Source organism: Herpailurus yagouaroundi, unplaced genomic scaffold (genome assembly GCF_014898765.1).
Source record: "Herpailurus yagouaroundi ecotype Mexico unplaced genomic scaffold, PumYag 220, whole genome shotgun sequence".
NCBI classification, from domain to species: Eukaryota; Metazoa; Chordata; class Mammalia; order Carnivora; family Felidae; genus Herpailurus; species Herpailurus yagouaroundi.
Genome location: NW_024412451.1, coordinates 8,582,444 through 8,604,168, shown reverse-complemented (window position 1 = coordinate 8,604,168; position 21,725 = coordinate 8,582,444). Strand labels below are relative to the sequence as shown.

Here is a 21,725-nt window from a genome sequence, read left to right as displayed (position 1 = left end):
TCACTCTTCACAACCCCACTGTGGATCTTGGTGCCCACAGGTCCTCTTTTTGTGTTATAATAAAACGAACTTTTTGCACCAAATACTAAATGCAAAAAAACGGAGAATGGATATGAGGCCTGAATAACTTGGAAAGTTAAAAAAGCAGGGGGAGAGGAGTATTGGTTTGTAAAATGTGAAAAAGATACTCTGTTTAAAATATACTAGACATGACAGGACAGGGAAACAGCCATCTAAAAGTGGTGTTTCTCCCATTCAGATGGGGCTCCCAAATATGGGGCAATGATCCTATGGATGCTGAGGGCATGAGTGGTGAAAAGAATTCACCTGTGGCAGAATAAGATTTATGAATACACCTCAAGGGAGTGGTGGGCAGGATAGGAGAGGAGAGGCTCTTGCCTTGAGGCAGTGACTTGGGGCTGATTTTGCAGGGGGAAGATGCGTTTGTATGGTGACTTATGGAATTTGCCCTCATGTGGTAATTCTGCCTGGTTGTAAGTATCCATTTGTTAGTTAAGGTCTATAGATATTTTAAGGCAGGTCACCAGCTGGGCCTGCCTCTCTTCAGCCAGGTGGGCCCTGTGGACTCCTCTACAATCCATTGCTTGAAACTGTTTGCCTCAAAGCAGCCTCTACTGAAAGTATATGTGATTGAAGTTTGTATAAATCCACTGTATTCTCTCATAATTAGACTGATAATCTGATTTAACAGAACACACCAGTGATCATGTGTCCTTTGGTGTTTCTTAGGCACTGAGAGCAGTTTGTTTCCTTACAGTTGTTGTTCACTTCTTTAACTGCCCTTGTTCTCTATTCCAGATTTCTCCCCTATAACGTTCATCTTTTCCCCCCCATCTTTCCTAAAGATCTTAGATTTGCTGAGCGATGTGCAGAAACCATCACATTTCAACTGGAAACTTCTTTCTTCTGAGTTTCTCTTTGATTGTAGCTTCTGATGATAACTAAGGCAAAAGAAATGTAGCTTCAATTAAATTTCCTTATAACTTTCCGCCCATTGATAAAGGATGTCATACTCTGCCTGTCTCAAGAATTGAATTAAAAAAAAACCATGAAGGCACAAAAGCAGCTATGATTTCCTTCAGGGAGGGCATGTTCTGCCTGTCTCAGGTGTTTATCATTGGGCTGCAAGGTCCAAGGAAGTTTTACTTAAGCTACGCGTCTCTTGACCTTGTATCACTCATCATTTTCCTCCTTTAACAACTTTGACCCTTACGTCTTTAAGGTTGTTAAAGTGGAAGGTGTCCTCTTCCGTAGCTTCTTCCTGATGAGTAAGGGCATAGAGATGTTCCTACCTATGAGGGAAGATCGGTCAGTTGAGAATTTTAGTAGGAGTTAGGAAAGGCTAAGGCAGCTGTCTTTAGAGTTGATAACATGTGGGAGTTTCCTTGAGGAGAAAGAATCATCTGTCCCCTTGATGTTCTGCCACTGAGTGTCATCACCAGGTGGAGAGAAAAAGGAGAAAACAGCTAAACATGATAGAATAACAAAAAGAAAAAAAGCCCTAATAAATTTTTATTTTACTCCACACTCTGGTCACAGAAATACCCTTTTATTTAATGCTTTATATGTTGAGAAAATGAAAACAATAATCACATAATTGATGTATTTGTGTGTCTTAAAATCCTCCAAGATAATAGAGTCATAATAGAAAGTGCACCAGCTGGGGTTGTCACACAAAGGAAAATTGATTTGCAGCCGATAAGAAGATCAGAGGGAATAACTTCCAAAGGAGACTCTCAGATCAAGGGTGTGTGTGTGTGTGATGATTTCCTTTTATTTTAGATTTGGGTGGATAATGAGGAAGTGGAACCTGGTCATCTTATGTAGAACTGGACATAATGTCATACATGTGACTTAAGAGAACACTTCTCTGCATACTTTGTGTTATGTAGGTGAGGTTTGTGTTCTTCCTTGGGTGGAGATTTTGGTATTACAAGAGGTTAAGATAGCTGTCCTCACTCCATGTGTTAACTCCATCATCCATATACATAAATATGAGTTGGGTTAAGCTCAAAGTGGCCTGCCCAAGCTCTTTCTTAGGACAGTCATTATATTTTGTTGAATGTTTTCTGTTTCCATGACAGGAGACTGTGTCCATAGGGTGTTTTGCCAGAAGTAAAAGTTAAAATAGAAAAAAGAGGCTAAGTAAAATGAGGAATATGGTCAGTGGGTACATGCAGGTAAGTGGTGAACGTCAGTTCTTGTAGTCTATCTGGTGACAATAATTCCCTCTTTCATCTTAGGTACCATTATGAACTATGCCAATGGCCACTTCTTTGTAACTGTGGTATTTATTGCAGGGACTGCTGACCTTCAGAGATGTGGCAATAGAATTCTCTCAGGAGGAGTGGGGATGCCTGAATCACAGTCAGAGGGAACTGTACATGGATGTGATGTTAGAGACCTATGGACACCTCCTTTTCTTGGGTAAGGGTAACGCCTTCTAGATTTCCCACACCACCCTCAGAGTTTTGTTCCTTCCTTTGACAACTCTCTCTTGGAAGCTTCCTCTTTGCATGACTGAAATTGAGATTCCTGCAGTAAGGGAAGGAGGTAAGGATTTGTAGATGTAGAGAAATATCTTCATGATGTTTCCTTTTCAGCTTTAGTCTCCCCTTTTTTTAAGGTATCATCACCATTTCTGAAGATTAATGTCAATTCTAAACATTAAGTGGCATAAGATGGTATTGCCCAAATCTTAAACTCCAATTTTTATTCCTTATTGTATTGGTAGTACTTGGAACGCAGGTCATGATGTGAATATTTGAAACTCCTCCTGCATGTTCTAAAGGGGCTTTTTCTTGTGCAACTCTGTTTGGGAAATCATTTTTTTTAGAATTCTCCTATGTCCCTTCTTGTTTGCTGAGTACAATACTGGGTTGAAAGATAGCATCTCCAGCGATAATTATATTCCTTCTTTCTGATAAACAGGTCTTGTGTCAAAACCAGACCTGGTCATTGTTTTGGAACAAGAGAAGAAGCTGTGGGGTGTGAAGAGAAAGGAGACAGTAGCCTTACACCCAGGTAGGTGGAAGTGAAGCAGATGACACAAGTGAGGTCCAAATGTGAAGGAGGAAGATGGGTCTTAAAATGTTGTTCAGGTAGCTCTCCTTGAATGGAAATTCATTTACAAAGCCAAGTTTTATGTCTTTCCCTGTCCCAGAGGGACATCTGCTGTCTAACACATCATGCTCTTTGATTCTCCAAGGACTGTCCTTCAGCTCCACTGAAGGTCCACCACATCCACGGTGAGGGCCTCCATAATCTGAGAGCTTCTCCATTGCTGTGAGAGCCCTAGAGTAAGGAGATTGAGCCCCATGTCAGGTTATGAGCTGAGAATGGAACCTGCTTGAGATTCTCTCTCCCTCTCCTCCTGCCCTTCCCCAGCTCTCTCTCTCTCAAAATAATAATAATAATAATAATAATAATAATAATAATAATACTCTACCTGTGTATCAAGTTTAGATTTTTTTTTTTATCTTTAATTGGGTGTCGTACCTAGGACATGCTTTGGTACCATTCTCATTAATTTTTGTGTCCTCTATAATAGTTTCTTTGTGGTTTACGTAAAGGTTACTTAAAACATCTTAAAGATATAAAAACCCATTTTAAACTGATAATTGCATACAAAATTATTCTACTTATAAGCTCCATCCTTGCACCCACCTTAAGTTACTGATATCACAAATTCTATCTTTTAATATGCAATTTATTACCTAGATTTACGATTTTTGTACTTCTTTAAGATTTGTTTATTTATTTATATAGGGAGAATGAGCAGGGAAGGGGCAGAGAGCAAGGGGGTCAAAGGATTGGAAGCAGGCTCTGTGCTGTAAGCATGGAGCCTGATGTGGGGCTCAGGCTCTTGAACCATGAGCTGAAGTCTGATGCTTAATCCACTGAGACACCCAGGTGTCCCTGATATATTTTTTTAAATTTTTTTTTAATGTTTATTTTTGAGACAGAGAGAGAGCATGAACGGGGTAGGTTCAGAGAGAGAGGGAGACGCAGAATCTGAAACAGGATCCAGGCTCTGAGCTGTCAGCACAGAGCCCGATGCGGGGCTCGAACTCACGGAGTGCGAGATCATGACCTGAGCCGAAGTCGGTCTCCCAACCGACTGAGCCACCCAGGCGCCCCGATATTTTATACTCCTACTGAAAAAAAAATACTGTAGCAGAAATTAAAGTGACTTGTGCTACCTCATTACAACATGACAGGTTTCTATAATTGTGCATTTAAAAAAAAATTCTTAATGTGTTTTTATTATTGAGAGAGAGAGTGAGAGAGTGCAAATGTGGAGAGGCAGAGAGAGTCAGAGACCCAGAATCTGAAACCGACCCCAGGCTTGGACTGTCAGCACAGAGCCTGATGGGGGGTAGAACTCATGGGCCTTGAGATCATGATCTGAGCCAAAGTCGGCCACTTAACCAACTGAGTCACAACCCAACTGAGTGGGCCAACTGAGTGGCCCAATTGTGTAAATTTTTATATTTAGCAGAGAGTTTTATGTTCTCATGTGGTTTCAGTTACTATTTACAATCCTATTATTTCAACCAGAAGGACCTCCTTTAATATTCCTTGTAGGACAGGTCTACTTGTAAACTCAGAGGGGTTTTTATTGGGAAAGTCTCTATTTCTACATTCATGGAAAACGGTTTTGCCAGGTAGGGTATTCTTAATGAATGTGTCTTGACCTTTCAATACTTGAATACATTGGCCCACGTACTGCCTCCATAAGGTCTACTGAGAACCCCAATACTAGTCTTACAGGAGCTCTCTTGTAAGCGATGAGTGGCTTTTTCCATGCTGGTTCAAATTTCTCTTTTCACTTGTGAGTTTTGATAGGTTAAGTATGTCACTGTGTTCATGTCTTGACATTTATCCTGCTGTGAATTGACTGAGCTTGTATCATTTGTCTCTTCTTTCCACATACAGACTTGACTTCTTGATGTCAATGCTCTGCCCCCTTTCCCTCCCCTCTCCTCAGGAGTTCCCTTAATGTACATATTGAATTACCAGTTGGTGTTGCATGAGTGTCTAGACTCTGTCCTTTGATTTTTCGTAGATAGTTTAATACAAGAGTACTTTAGGTTGTCTGATTCTTTTTTCTGCTTGATCAAGTCTGTCACTGACCCCTTAGTGTATTTTTAAATTCAGTAATTATACTTTTTGTCTCCCAATTTCTTGTTAACTGTTGGTTATAATTTGTTTCCTTGGGTTTACATTTTGGTCATGAATAGTTTTCCTGGTATATTTTAGTTACATATCTATTTTTCTTCTTCCTCCATAAACATCTTTATGATGGTTATTTTTAATTCTTTGTCAAGCAATTAATACTACTTTATTAATTTAATACCAGTTTTGGAGATATATTTTGTTCCTCTAGTTGGAACACAATTTCCTATTTCTTTGTATCCCTTTATATCTTTGGTTGATACTTGTGAATTTAAAAAAAAAAAAACAAGCAAACAAAAAACCCCACCAAAGGTAAAACAAAACAAAACAAACAAACAAAAAAACCTACAGCCTCTGGGCTCAGGATTAGGGACTTTTGTTGTACAGAAGAACACAAATTATAGTAATTCTGGGGACAGTGACACATTCTGGGCATTTGTCATGTCTGAATTTCTGTAACTGCAAAGTTTAAAAAGTGTAGTTACTCTTTAGAGCTCGTGATACCTTCCTCTCTCTGTCTTCAGCTCTGTAGTCTCTCCAGTGTTTGAACAAATGCTCACCTTTTGTCTGAGCAGCCACCACAGTGTATCCAGAGGATGCTCTCATTTCTTCTGTTTTCCATGCCGTGCATGACAGAAACAAGTCCCTCAAGACAACAAAGAAACCAGATCGTTGAACATACATTTGTTTCTCTCCTCGACAGAGGGAAGACTTTTCTCACAGTGTTGCCATGGAGTGTCAGGGAGGGTGAGCAGCTGTTGTAGGCAAGTGTCCTACACGTTCTCTGTTTTTTCAATGTGGATATTCTTTTACACTTGTCTGGATGTGCTGTGTTCTGCTAACTGGCTTCTGGAGCACTCAAGAAGGTTCTTTGGTCTATATTTTGTCTCCATGAAAGAGTAAAGTCCTGTTGCCTACTATTTCTCTATTCTGCTGATGTCCTATCATGGGTATTAATTTTGCATATTACCCTTTTTACATATATGCCTGTCAGTGTAGTAACTGCAATGACTTCTTTTGTATCTTTTAGTTGTATCTTTCTGTAACACCCTAGGCTTGTTGGCACCGGGAGACTCTCCTGTACCAAAGGAGAGTCATTTGGTACAGTGATATGGGAAGAAGTAGAAGCTGTGTCTCTGAGTATTTCTACTTAAGAAAATGACGAGGAAGATGAAGTGGGCATAAGAAATGCAGAAAGTATATTATACTGGATGTAACCAAAAAGAGACAATTACTTGTAATGAAATCCTACTGCTAGAAGAGATCAGGTATAGAAAACATTTGGGGGGAAACCCCTCCTTAAGTCAGTTATATTTGCAGAACAATGTCTTTGAAGTAAAAGCCAAAAATCCATTTTTAAACCTACACATTCTCTGGAGGGACATTTGGAAATGCAGGAAAATCACCTCGTTCATACCAGAAGTAATTGCTGAAGGCACTTCAAATATAAAACTGGATTAATTCCACAAATTTGGCATTTGAAAAGGAAGATAAAAATTCTAAATACGATTGATTTGAGAAGGCCTGTTTGGAGGGTTCATTATTCTTCCACCAACGCATAATTCCCCCTGTTTCAAAGTCTCTAATTTTGATAAACACAGGGGGGGAGGTGGAGATTATCCAAACATCAGTGTTCAATAGTTATCATATAATACTAAATTTGGAGCAAGCATTTATGTGCTTTGTTCTAGGAAGGCCTTTAGTGAGGACGGTATCATTTGGATTACTGAGGTGTTAATAATGGAGATAGAACTTACAAAAGCAATGAGTGTGGGAAAAATATGAATCGAGGGTCAAGTCCTAATAAACATCAGAGAACTCCATCTCCAGAGAACCAGTGTGAAAGTAAAAGCTATAGAAAAATCTTCTATGAAAGCTCAAATCTTATCGTACATTATATCCTTACTGCAGAGAAGACTAGCAAATATAACACCTCTGGGACAGCTTTTTTTTTTTTAATTAAAAAAAATTAATTGTATTTTTTTAATTCACATCCAAATTAATTAGCATATAGTGCAACCATGATTTCAGGAGTAGATTCCTTAGTGTCCCTTACCCATTTAGCCCACCCCCCCTCCCACAATCCCTCCCATAACCCTCAGTTTGTTCTCCACATTTATGAGTCTCTTTTGTTTTTCCCCCTCCTTGTTTTTATATTATTTTTGTTTCCCTTCCCTTATGTTCATCTGTTTTGTCTCTTAAAGTCCTCATATGAGTGAAGTCATATGATTTTTCTCTTTCTCTGACTGACAAATTTCACTTAGCATAATACCCTCCAGTTCTATCCACGTAGTTGCAAATGGCAAGATCTCATTCTTTTTGATTGCCGAGTAATACTCCATTGTATGTATGTGTATGGACTCTTTCCATACTTGGGCTATTGTTAATAGTGCTGCTATAACCATTGGGGTGCATGTGTCCCTTCAAAACAGCACACCTGTATCCCTTGGATAAATGCCTAGTAGTGCAATTGCTGGGTCGTAGGGTAGTTCTATTTTTAGTTTTTTGAGGAACCTCCATACTGATTTCCAGACTGGCTGTACCAGTTTACATTCCTACCAGCAATTCAAAAGAGATTCTCTTTCTCTGCATCCTTGCCAACATCTGTTGTTGCCTGAGTTGTTAATGTGAGACATTCTGACAGCTGTGAGGTCGTATCTCATTGTGGTTTTGATAACTCTGGGACAGCTTTTAACTGTTCTTCAAAATTCACTCAACAGCAGAGATTTCATAATGGGAAGAAATGTAACAAATTTAAACAAGGCAAAGTCTTTACTGTTCAAAACTTATCAACCTAAGGAGATACATACTGGGGAGAAGGCTGACTGATGTAGGTATATATGTAGGTGTACACATACACAAAAATAAATAAATGGCAAAGTTGTTAATCACAACTAAAAACTTCCTGAACATCAGAAAAACATACTGAGTGAAACCCTACAAATGTAAAGGATGTGGTGAAGTGTTTAGTTTGTAAGTAAAAGTATTCAACATGAGACATACTGGGGAGATAACTTACAAATAGCAAGAATACTGGCAAAGTCTTTACCTGGAACAAAACCTTAAGTAAAGAAAACATACTGGATAGAAACCCTAGAAATGTAATGAATAAGGAAAGACTTTGGGTTTTAACACACACATCAGTAAAAACCAGAGTCTTTATAAAGGATAAAAACTTGAAATATGTAGACGTTTGGCAATCTATGTAATGAAAAGGCAAATCTAAACAAAATCAGAGAATTCACAGCAGGAAGCAGTAAGTCAATACCACTTTTCAAACATGATTCTAAATCAGAGTGTTTATTACAGAGAAAAATCCAAAGTTAAAATACTGAGATTACTTACATCAGTGTAGGATAAGGGGCACTAACCCCTCTACCATTGAAAATCTCTGTGTATCTTTTGAGTCCCCAGAACTTAAAACCATACCTACTTTTCCATGGAAATAGCCTATTGTTGAGGCTCTGTGCTGACAGCTCAGAGCCTGGAGCCTTCTTCAGATTCTGTGTCTCCCTCTCTCAGCCCCTCCCCTGTCTGTCTCTCTTTGTCCCCTGCTCTGTCTCTCCTTCAAATATAAACATTAAAAAAAAAGTTTTTTTAAGTTAGAGAAACATTCTGAATTTAAATGTTTTGCTAATTAATGTATAGAAAAAATACGGTAGCAACTCATGAAAATCTGAGTAGATCTTCATAATAGCAATTGTTACAAGTCAAGAATATTATTTATGCAGTTAAAATAAAGACCTTTTCACAGATATCTGAGGAAAGTATAGCTACTCTTCTATAAAAGGATGTAAGATTATTGTAAATCTACTTTTACTCAATAATTAGCCTTAATTTGGGTAGCATGGAAAGTACAACTCACAGATCATTATATCAGAAGAACAAGAATGGTTCTTGACAAACCGTAATGTGCATTTTGGCCAAGGTCATACAGTGATTTTGCAGTAGTTTGCTTACAGTGTATTTGAAATTAATATATACCCATTAATAACCCTGAATGGATTTTACGCTGTGTAATGAAAGAAGTGTTATCCTATACCAGCCTTAGCTTACCCCACCTTCATCAAGTTTGCAGGTAAACAGACAGTAACCCAAATTACACTTGACCCTCATACAGCATGGTTTTGAACTGTGTGAGTCCACTTATAGGAAGATTTATTTATAGTACAGTACTGTAAATATAATTTCTCTTCCTTTTGACTTTTTAAATATTTTCTTGAACTTCCTTTATTATAGGAATACCATATACAGCAACTATAACATATCAAATATGTGTTAACTGACTATTTTTGATAAGGTTTCTTGCCAATAGTAAGCTATTAAAATAACATGTTGGGGAGTCAAACTTGTACACGGATTTTCAGCTGCATGGGTGGTGGGAACACCAAACACCTGCATTATTCAAGGGGTGCTTTTTAAGCAGTGGGGTGATATCACTAATAATCTCTTTTACCAGTGGTGTTAAACCTCAAATTATTTGAACTTAATTTTCCCAAAGTTTACATATTATATCTTTTCTTCCTTTTTGTAAGTGCTGGGGCATTAGGTGCTTTTAATAAGGATGATATAGGACTATTACTGAGAGTGTAGCTGAACAATTTCCGGATACTGCTGACTTGGAATCCATAATGTATAACCAGGCTGGCTGTAGGGGGTTTGAACTGACTCTAGCTCCACCTAATAGCAAACACACTAGAGAACAGCCCCACAGTCACAAGCAAATATAAGTTCTTCATAGGAATTCCCCGATCATCATTTGTGTAAGAGTTCCCACTCTCAGTATATTTACCTTGTGCGTCCCTTAGAGAAGAGCCCCACAGAGTCTGCAATTCTCCCTTCATTTTTATTTGAATTGTGCATTCTAGACTTAGCTCAGGAACTCTGAAGCAGTTCAACCATGTGCCCCAAAAAGGTATCTGCCCCAATCCCTGCCATTCTCTCTGCCTGCACTCAATCTTGACCTCTCCATGTTACTCTCATGGCATATTGTGTACATTCTCCATTATCTATGAGCAGTAAATTATTTCAATTTGTTGTTATTGTTGTTTGTTGATCCATGGCTCACAAAATAATACACAGGGGTTCTACTTAACAATTGTTAATTCAACAAAGTCACTACAAATATAAGACATATCTACAGAATTCTCAATCACTAGTCTTATCCTATGTGTTCTTTAGTTTTGTTTTTGTTTGTGTGGTTTTGGTGAGCATACAGAACAGAGTTTTATGATTTTGATATGCCCAGAATGCAATATATTATATTAAGCTAAAGATGGATTTTGGAGTGACGGTACTAATTAGGAAGAAGTATGTATGTGTATATGTGTGTATGCAAACCTGTATCTTCAGAAGGAATGGGAATATTAGTTCAAATGAGGATATTTCAAATTTCAAAATTGATGATTTCCTGACAATCAAAAATGTTACAGATTTATAATGGGAATAATTCTCTCTACATTGTTTGTATTAAACTTATATCTCCTAAATCTCTGTGTATCTTGGTTTGAGAATCTCCCCATACAAATCCTGTCTTACCTACCTGGCTATTAGTCATGTAGGATCTACTCTGTTTTCATGTTCCAATGTTCATGAACTGTTGCTTATATGACTTGCTCAGGGATTTTAAGATTATTTGCATGAAATGACATGGTGATCAAATGTTAATTTGAATATAGGAGTAATTCTACAGGGAGCATATTCCATGTAGTTTAACCGATACATTTCCTTCCTTCTCAATTGGAGAAGAACACTGAGTAAGATTTCTTTAGTTAATGTTCTTTTCCCTTCTTGGAAATGATACCATCCATGTTACTCACTTTAGTAGGACAATTTGATAAGGTGAAAACTTGGAGAGTCATGGGTTGTTTTCACATTTATTTCAAGGGAAAAAGACATGGACAGTGCTGAGAATTTAGTAGATGTTCTAAATGTAGGAAGAAAACAATATTCTATTAAGATTGGTGCAGTCCAAGATAAGAAATAAAAAACATCTAGGCTGAAGCATTGGCACAAATTCTTTTTGTGGGGAAGGACATCTGTCCTAGGCTGCATGAGAGACTGAGTTATAGAAGGATAAATTTTACTCATTTTCTTTACAAATCATCTCCAGTTCTTCTGTCTCCTCATCCCCATTCCACTGATGTAGCCATCACAGTGTTTTTCTTTGCTGTGTTAAGGAGAATCTTCCCCTCCCATGTAAGCCCTGTAGGCACTTATTTGTTCTAAGTAGCTTGGAATTTTTAATTTTTTTAAGTTTATTTAATCATCTTGCGAAAGAGAGGGAAAGAGAAAGAATCCCAAGCAGAATCTGCACTGTCAGCACAGAACCTGATGCAGAGCTCAAACTCACAAAATGTGAGATCATGACCTGAGCTGAAGCCCGATGCTAAACTGATGGAACCACCAGGTGCCTCTAGAATTTGTTAATATAATAGGAAATGGTTGGTAATTAGATCATTTGAGTCCATCTCTAATATTTAAATACCATTTTGTCACCACTTCCCTGGAAGAACAGAAAAAACACCATCAATGGACCACAGGATTATTTCAGGCACTTGGTACTGAGAGAGTTATGAGGACAGATAAAACATGAGGATAGTATATTTTGAGAGGAAGATAGATGTTACTAAAAGCAAATATGGAGAAGTCCTGAAAGGCAAGGAAGGACAGAGTAGGAGGCTCCCTTTGGTCACTGTAAGGTCTTAGGAAACTTCTTGTGACAGAAATGTGGACTTGGGAACCAACATGGTGGTTTTCTGGGATTGAGGGAAGTCAGATCCTTTTTTCTTTATGATTTAATGAATTCCCCAGTGGTACTAAGGACTAGATGCTGTTGGATGCCATAGGTAACTGTAGTTTGACAGACCCAGATATATGGGGGTTGATGGAGAGGGGATATTGGATGACTTAAACATTGTGGGTATAGCTTGAAGATGTCATATGACAAAGTTGATGTTGAAGAAGAAAGCTGCTGGACACTAATAGTCAGAACCAGCAAGACCTGTGGGTAGTTCCCGAAAGCACTGACATTGCACGTATATAAGCCCAACATAGGTCTGACCTGGTGTTGATGGGTGACCTTCCAAGGATCCTGACCCACAGCTGGCAGAAACCTCCCTCACTTCCACTTGGCCCTGTGACAAGTTTAATCCTGTCTCTGAACTGTGTGCAGAGCACTGATTAGTCTGGAAGCAGGTCACCAGTCACCAATACTGAGCATATTTCTGCTCTAAACAGCCTACCCAGTTTTTAGGCTAGATGTCCCTATGTTGTTTCATGGCCTAGGCCATCCTTACACCCATTTGGACCTGAGTGGAAAGAGAATGTCTATCAGTTGTAGAAACCAGTAAAATAAAGTAGGGTAGCATGTTCTACTCCCATTTACATTTGTTCAATGGAAGGAGAAGAATTCATTTTCACTACCTGCTATGTTGGGGTATTGAGATTTGCCCAGTGATGTCTAATGTGAATAATTGCCAATTCAGTTTCTTCTGAGAAGTACTGAAGTGGGAACTACCTATGTCACCATCCTAATGATGTCAATCTGTCAGTTCTCTGTGATGAATGTTTTTATGTCTCATGAGCTAAAAAAGAAAGGTTTCTGTATATACATGTGTTTATATTTGTACATGTATACACACACACATATATATGTATGTGTTATATATATATTTGTATTTATATATTTATATTTATATATACACATACACACACACAGATATATGCATATATACATATATACACATAAGTATATATGTGTGTGTGTTTATTTATTTATTTATTTATTTATTTATATTTGGGGGGTATATATCTGTGTGTGTATGTATAAATATGCATACACACAGATTGCTTGTTATCCATGAAGTAAAATATTGAAATAATGTAACTTAATATTGAAAATAACACTATTAGTATAATTACAAAATCCTTGTTTGTTAAAAATTATTTTATATGATATATTGTCTTGCTGGTTGTTTGGTTATGACTACATGGTTTTTGTTTGTCTTTTTTGTTTGTTTTTTCAATTTTATCATCCTGTTTTAGGTATAGTTCTAGGAAAATTCCAATGTATTATCTTCAAGCAAAGTGTAGTGTTACCAGGAACATAGTGTTTATTTATGTTAATATTCCAGTGAAGATATTGGGGCTTAGATTTACCACGTTTGTTTTTCTTACATTTTATATACATTTTTTTTTATTTTTTGTTACCTGTGTTTTCTTGTATTCATATTCAGAAAATACTTCTACATATCATTCTATTTCTGTGGACATTGTGTACTCAGTAACATATTGCTTTAGATAGAAATTAAAGCATGCTTTTTTTGAAACATGCTTTTAAAATCCAGTCACCGTGTAAAATTACTTTCTACATTTAGTATCAATTTGTCAGTATATATACATTGATACTTATCTATTTACTTCTATTTTTTAATGGAGTTTTTTTTTTAAGTAAAGTCACATGTACAATTGATAAGTGAACATCTCAAGGGAATTTCACAAGCTGATCACGTGTCTGTAAGCCACTGAGATCAAGAAACATAAATGTTTGTCCTCTATACTTCCTTTTCATGATTAGTGGGTTTTTTTTCATCATTATTAGAAATCTTCCTTTAGGGGCGCCTGGGTGGCGCAGTCGGTTAAGCGTCCGACTTCAGCCAGGTCACCATCTCGCGGTCCGTGAGTTCGAGCCCCGCGTCGGGCTCTGGGCTGATGGCTCAGAGCCTGGAGCCTGTTTCCGATTCTGTGTCTCCCTCTCTCTCTGCCCCTCCCCCGTTCATGCTCTGTCTCTCTCTGTCCCAAAAATAAATTTAAAAAAAAAATCTTCCTTTATATTGAGACCACAGAGTCACATTCCTTTTTCTTTTTCTAAAAATACCATTATCTTTACAATTTCAATAAGAAATGTATTAAAAATCCCTGTGTTGTGTGGTGTGTGTACTGACTGAGATTTTCTATTCTTTTCTTTTTCCCCCAACATGGCTAACAAACTACAATGTTAATGAATATGTTGTATTGTGCTTTCTTTTCATTTGCTTGAATAAGTCATTTCTTGACATGGATTGACATCAGCGTGATCTTAGAACAGAGTTTTGTTGTTTCTCTGTCTTTTTCTACCTCTGGTGATGTTTAGAAATCTCACAAGATGACATACTCAATGTCAATTTTGATGTCAAAAGCCTTAAATGAACCTCTTTGCTTAGATCAATGCTTATTCCTCTATATCCATGACAGAATGACCTGCAAGATCTTGACAATAGCAATAATTTCATGTCACAGACTCTAGCATATGTAGAATATTGGCAAACCAATTGCTCGTTTACCATTATCTCTCTCTTTACTGAGTGTACATTGATTTCTAGATTTTTTTTTTTTTTTTTTTTTTTTTTTGCCAAAGAAATGAGTGTAGTCAACCCATTGGTCATTGTCTCTAAAGGAGTCTGAACCACAGTGAAAACTTTTGGGTGAAAAGATTTCTGCCATGATTTTTGATGCACAATTTCTGATATGTTTGTAGAATGGCCAGGGGTGTATCCATTGTGGTACAATGCGCATCTTTGGTGACTTCCAGACCATTCATATTAGCCCCATCAACCTGGTTGGAAGGAGCTTAAAGTAAAAGCTTCCAGATACATTGAGTTTTTAATTTTCCTCTGTATGTCACTACAAAATGAGCAGCAAAACATCATGAAGGCAAATGTATTTTGGGTACTGTTCTGAATATCTGAAGAAAATCATATATTTCCTATATACAGCATTGTTCCTATTTCTTGAGATCATGTTGTGACCTTATGAACTGGACCAGCATTTCTTTGATTTTCATCCAGTACAGGTAGAAGCAGTAGGTCAAGTGCATTCATAAGATCACTGTCTCTTCCATATCTTCATCTAGGTTCAGAGCCATCCACAGTATTTTTGTCCTTGTGATCACCCCTCTGTTTGATTTCACACAGTGTCCTCCACCTTTTATCTCTGTGTTGTACTTTTTAATATTCCCTATAGATGGTTGGTGAACACATGTCCTAATTCTGATCTGTTTTGCACTATCAGCCCTTTTATTGCAATGTGCCATGATTTCATGGTATCTAGGACCTGCTCTGCCTAGGTAAGGAATACAAAGTTCTCTCATCTTATCAGATACATGTAAGTCCTATGCTTTTGCACAGTTCAGGTGTTTCTTCATCCATCTCCCTTAGAAAGTTCACTACAGAAATTCAAGGTAGACCATCATGGGTATTAGGATATCTTTACCTGGTTGAATGTAGTACCCACGGTGACATTGAAAAAGTGAATGCTACAGGTCACCTGATTTTTCTGCATTGAATCTTGCTGATCACAGTCTTGGAAAATGTTTCGTGGTGTAAATTGAATAGGTCTTATTCCAGAGCCTGTGTCAGGTTAATGACAGAATTAGTGCTTGATGAGGTGGTGTACACATGGGAAAATTATGCAGGAGCCAAAGCAAGGTCAAACTGGTGGATATTGCTGAGAGATTCTTCTCTATGAGTTTAAGTTTCTCTAAGGGTTATGTATAGAAGCATTGAAAGTTCTTATTTTAATTTTTTTTAACATGCATTTTTGAAAGGCAGAGAGACAGAACGTGAATGGGGGAGGGGCAGAGAGAGAGACACAAAGAAACAGAAGCAGGCTCCAGGCTCTGAGCTATCAGCCCAGAGCCCAACGCGGGGCTTGAACTCATGGACTGCAAGATCATGATCTGAGCCGAAATCGGCCACTTAACCAACTGAGCCACCCAGGGTGCCCCGAAAGTTCTTATTTTAATGTCATTCCAGTTGTGTGTGTGTGTGTGTGTGTGTGTGTGTGTGTGTGTGTTTACATATATATGTAAATTTTGGAATATAATGGTAGCATCTTGCTCTTGGATGGAGGACAGATTTGTTTCTTGGGTATGAAAACACATGTCTCCTTCCACAGCAATGTTCAAGCAGATATGCTAGATGTTCATTTAAGATACTAGGGTTTCCTATGCTCAGGGTCTCACAGATGTAACACAAACCCACTGCATGTGCAGCATCTACCCATAGGAATTGAAGGTGGGGGCTAAGAAGTGAAATTAAAGTGATCAAGAAGTTGAAGGTGTTTGCTCTGTCGTGACCCATAAGATCCTTAGATTTCGATCTAGGAATTTCCTGTCTTCAGCCAGGATTGGAAAATTGTTACAAACCAACTTGTTACATCATGGAATGTGTGCAACCTTGGAATTTTTATAGTTCTTGAGATTATGTGTGCACTTGGTTCAAAACAAAGTCAATATTCATGGGTATATTTCTCCTCTTGTTTCTGTGTTTTGTTGTTTAGTTGTACATAGAAGTTAAATCATATGGTATTAGTCTATCTTTGACTTATGTCACATAGCATAATACTTTCTACGTCTATCTACATTGTCACAAATGGCAAGAAAGGACAACAAAGGTAGAAACAGCTATAAATATCTCTGATTGACTTTAATAAAGCCCCTTGGAAGTATAAGCATGATACCTTGCTTACAGAGTTCCCAACAGCCTTAGCAGGTGAATCAAAAACTTCATTTCCTAGGGGCGCCTGGGTGGCCCAGTTGGTTGAGCATCTGACTTAGGCTCAGGTCATGATCTCACAATTCGTGGGTTTGAGCCCTGCATCAGGCTCTGGGCTGACTGCTCTTGATCAGAGCCTGGAGCCTGCTTCAAATTGTGTCTCCTTCTCTCTCTGCCCCTCCCCCACTCATGATTTGTCTCACCCTGTTTCTCAAAAATAAATAAATGTAAAAAAAAATTCATTTCCTAAAAGCTTCAATAAGGCTTGGATATTTTGGAGACCTCAAGAATACAGGAATTCACCCAAATCTATAGGTATTGCAGACAAAGTCTGATGGCAAGTATTTGGCTTGTTTCATAACACTTGAAAGGCTATTAATAGTTCAATCTAGTGATTCCTCAAGAAAAATTCCAGTAAAGCTGGTTTTAAAGAATCTATAGATAAAAGCTCTATACTTGCTGCACTCATGAAAATAAACAGGCTGAGTTTTGTTTTGTTTTGTTTTTTTCTTAAAATACACCTAGTTTGCAATCAAATTAGTGTCAATTTGGCTCTGTTTGGTAAAAAATGAGGGTGACTAGAGTGAAAAAAATTTTCAATAATCCATCTTTGTAGGTATGTCATTTTAATACTATTCATCATAACCTGGACCAGATCCTGATTTCTTCTAGTGTCCTCCAATACCTGGCTAGAAATTCTGCAAGTAACACATTTATTAAATGTTTGTTTATTGATTTTGCGAGGGAGCATGAGTTAGGGAGGAGGAGGAGGAGAGAGTTTTAGAAAGAGAGAGAGAGAAAGGAAGAATCCCAAATAGGCTGCTCACTGTCAATCAGGGCAAAGTCCAAAAGGGGGCTCAATCCAAGGAATAGCTAGGTGAAGACCTGAACCAAAATCAATAGCCAGACACTTAATAGGCTTGGCCACCCAGATGCCCCTCTCCCCAAAGTAATATTTTTATTTGTCTCCTACCTTCCTGACTTGAAATCATTTGAAAACTAAAACTGCCTCTTTTCCTGAAGCTCTGCAAACTTAATATAAGTGATTTGATGTAAAGAAATTGTCGTAATAGCTCATATATAGGCAATCTTAGTGCTGTGGTTCTATGGGCCACTGAAAAGATTGCCAGAAGTGTTTGCACTATAATACAGGAAGATCTGTCAGGTTGTCCCTACCTGCCCTAATGTATCTGAAGATGATTCAAGTCTGACATCTAGACGTCTGTGCCACTAGCCACCCTTAGAAGTCAGAAACTGATTTAATAATTGATCTAAATATGAAGCATAGTTTTTACTTTGTTTTCATATAAATGCCTCATTTAATAACATTACTTGAACCACAGAACTAACTTTGACAATATACTTGTGTTGTTGCCTCCTAAAATGATTTTGCCTAAACTGATCAGTCAAGACTAAACTCCTGGATCAATGACATGAGACTGTCACATCAACTTTTAATATCAGAAACTCCTCGGGAAGTTTCTATGGGGGAACTGATGGGTTTAGGACAGTCTTTCCACCTCTAATCCCCGCATTGTGCTACTTGGTCCTGTGGATAATTGGAGATGAAGAAAGTTGAGAACCTACAGGTTAGAAAGAACGTTTCCCCCTTTGTTAACCACACAGAATAATCTATATTGGGGGTCCTCCCAGAATAAGAGTTATTAACAGAGCCAAAGCTTATCTCAGTGACCCATCTGTAAGGTAGGACAAACATCTATTTACCAAATATGTGCTTTTCTTATCCCTCTGTGAAAAGCATTAATTTCCTACAAAGAGCCAGACTCCTACCCATAGTTCACAATTATATTTGTACATCATCTTTCCGGCCAGTCTTTAGAATTGCATGTTTATGTGGATTTCCTGTACATACACCTATTAAATTTGATTTTCTCCTGTCAGTCTGTCTCATGGCAATTTGATTCCAATCCAGTTAGAAGGACCTTCAAGACAACAAGGATTCTTGTTCTCTGACAGAGAATTTGACTTAAATGCCTCATTTCTTGGCATCCCATTTCAAGTATAAAAAGTATAAAAAGATGCTGGAGCGATAGGACGTACTTGTAGAGGAGTTGATATTTTTGAACTCAGTTTTTGTCACTATTTCAGAAGGTTCCTTATTTATTTCCTGTGTGGATACTATGTAGTCAGTGTTTTCTTGAAAAACTTCTAAGTAGCAGTCAAAATATGTATTCCATTCAATTTAATATCGAGGTTTAATATAGATGGTTCTCTGGAGGTGGATGCATAAATGTACAAATTAAGTATTTCAAGGCCACTTGAGCATTAAAATCCTTAGTATAATTTCCTATTTACTTAGATACTTGCAAATATGTCATCCATGTGTGTTAAACATGAATCCCACCAGATTGTTGGAAGATGGTTCTCCATCCTTTTCCCCATTGTGATGGTTTATTTTGATTCCTAGTGGGCTTAAATGCTCAGCACCACCTAAGGGGTTTTAGCTGTGAATGAATGTGCTACTTAGAATGACCTTGCTCCCTCAGGTGTCATCCTGGAGTTTGTTGATTGTATTTTGTGTCTTGGTTTTCTCTGGACTTAACTTGCCTAAATTCAAAGTACTCAGGATGTTAAGGGACTCATTCTTCAATTCTTCCTCTGAGAGACCAACTAAATTATTTGTGTTGTGAATGGGAATTCCGGTAATGGCTGCTGGGTGCTATTCACTCTGTCCCTGTCTAATGAAGGAACTAATGTCCTTTGTCTTTGGATTCATTCAGAATCTCATGTACAGAATGCATCAAGCATTTACATTGAAAACACTATGAAGAATTTTAAGTTTCTAAGAGGAAGAGTCATTTCTGACACAGACCTGGAATATGTGCTTTTCCTGACTCTACAGTATATTGGGCCATGCAGTATTACAAAGGAAAATGATCATCCTTTATTAGAGTCCTAACTGAACACCGTCCATTATGTAACATGCAGCCTAATGGGCTGCAGGTGGGAAACTAGATCAGAAACAGTTCCGCATTGGCAGCCAAGAAACAAACAACACACACACAGAACCAGAACCAGAAAAGATCTCAAGTTCTGAAAACTATTATAACCAGAACTGGACTAGTCCTAGGGAAAATGAGTTTATGATGAAAGCCAACCAAATAATTAAGAAATTTCTCTGGTGTCATCACATGGTGTTATTTACCAAGAGAGGTCTTCCCAGCTAGATAACTTATTTCTTTCACTGCAAAATGAAAGCACTGTAGTCAAGAGTCATTACGGGGGCGCCTGGGTTGCTCAGTCAGTTAAGTGTCTGACTTCGGCTCAGGTCATGATCTTGTGGTTTGTGAGTTTGAGCCCTGCGTCGGGCTCTGTGCTGACAGCTCAGAGCCTGGAACCTGCTTCAGATTCTGTGTCTCCTTCTCTCTCTGCCCCTCCCCTACTCACTGTCTGTCTCTCAATAATAAATACATGTTTAAAAAATTTTTTTTAAATAAATAATAAGAGTCATTACACATTTTCCTCATAATCTTCTTAAAGGTAACTTTTTCATATGCTCAGTCTTTTAAAACTAACCTTTTGTAGGGTGCCTGGGTGGAGCATTCTGTTAAGTTTGTGACTCTTGGGTTTTTTTTTTTTTTTAATTTTTTTTTTTAACGTTTATTCATTTTTGGGACAGAGAGAGACAGAGCATGAACGGGGGAGGGGCAGAGAGAGAGGGAGACACAGAATCGGAAACAGGCTCCAGGCTCCGAGCCACCAGCCCAGAGCCCGACGCGGGGCTCGAACTCACGGACCACGAGATCGTGACCTGGCTGAAGTCGGACGCTTAACCGACTGCGCCACCCAGGCGCCCCGTGACTCTTGGTTTTGACTCAGGTCATGATCTCACAGTTTCATGAGTTTGAGCCCCAGAGGGGCTCTGCACTGGCAGCTTGGGATTCTTTCTCTTGCTTTCAACCCCTCCCAACTTGCACTCTCTCTGTCTCTCTCAAAATAAATAACCTCTAAAAAATTATAAAAATAAAAATAAACTAACCTTGTATGTGTGTGTGTTCATGACAGCTTAATTCTAAATTTTATCCTGTGTCTTTAATATAGAACAATTGATTTTGACATCAATTTTCCTTACATATATATTTGTGGGTGAAGACCAAATGCACAAAGTCTTGGACAGGTGATGGGTGATGTGTCTATATCAGAAAAAATGTAAAAGGGTCACAAATCCTACAACCCTAAAAAAACTCCTCGCTTTATAAATGCAATACTTCTTGCTCTCTATATAATGGGATATATTAAAAGAACAATGTGTATATTCAGTATGTCAGCATTTCCTAGTAATTTCTCTTGAATCCATTTTTTATACCAAATATTGTACAGTTTAGCAACTTCTCTTCAGGCCAATACTGTCCAGACTGTATAAAGTTATAATATAAATTTTTAAAACTCATCATTCTTCTGTATTTAAGAGCTAAGCACATACATGCTTGTGTAGGGCTCAGATTTGAAATATATTTCTTTTGAATTTTTGAGAAAATGGGAAGTACTTTCCAGAAAATCTAAGAGACAATAATCCTAGCTTACTGACACTAAGGAAAAAGGACCTCATTCACTCCTTCATGCAGTGATTTACTGGTCCCTAGTGATTTCCAAACTGGGTGACTATAGTAAGCTATCTATGCTGGAACTTCTGAAAGTCAGCCCTGGGATCCATATTTGTTTTGTGTTCTGCTCTATCAGCAAGAACGATAAATTCGATGCTTTAAAACAGGATGTGTCAGAGGCTTTCTCTAGTGACTGAGCAAAATGATGTCTCCCTTTACTGTTACCTGTTTTCACTCTATGTGCTTTATATATCTAATATTTATTTCATTACAAATTAAATTCTTCCTTCATCTATATAATCACAAGTCTAATATTGTATTGATGTGCAAATCAAATTGTGTAATAAAAATCTCACTAGATTGGGGCGCCTGGGTGGCGCAGTCGGTTAAGCGTCCGACTTCAGCCAGGTCACGATCTCGCGGTCCG

The 21,725-nt window shown here is 38.0% G+C and overlaps 1 protein-coding gene across 1 annotated transcript; it reads left to right on the top strand.

The window, feature by feature from the left end:
• Nucleotides 1-2,180: 2,180 nt before the first annotated feature.
• LOC121018910 (putative protein ZNF720) lies at nucleotides 2,181-3,307 on the top strand. Its single transcript, XM_040457957.1, has 3 exons — nucleotides 2,181-2,201; nucleotides 2,322-2,448; nucleotides 2,953-3,307. Exons 1-3 carry the CDS (start codon nucleotides 2,181-2,183, stop codon nucleotides 3,057-3,059), a joined length of 255 nt encoding a protein of 84 aa, XP_040313891.1. The 3' UTR covers nucleotides 3,060-3,307.
• The last annotated feature ends 18,418 nt before the right edge of the window (nucleotides 3,308-21,725 follow it).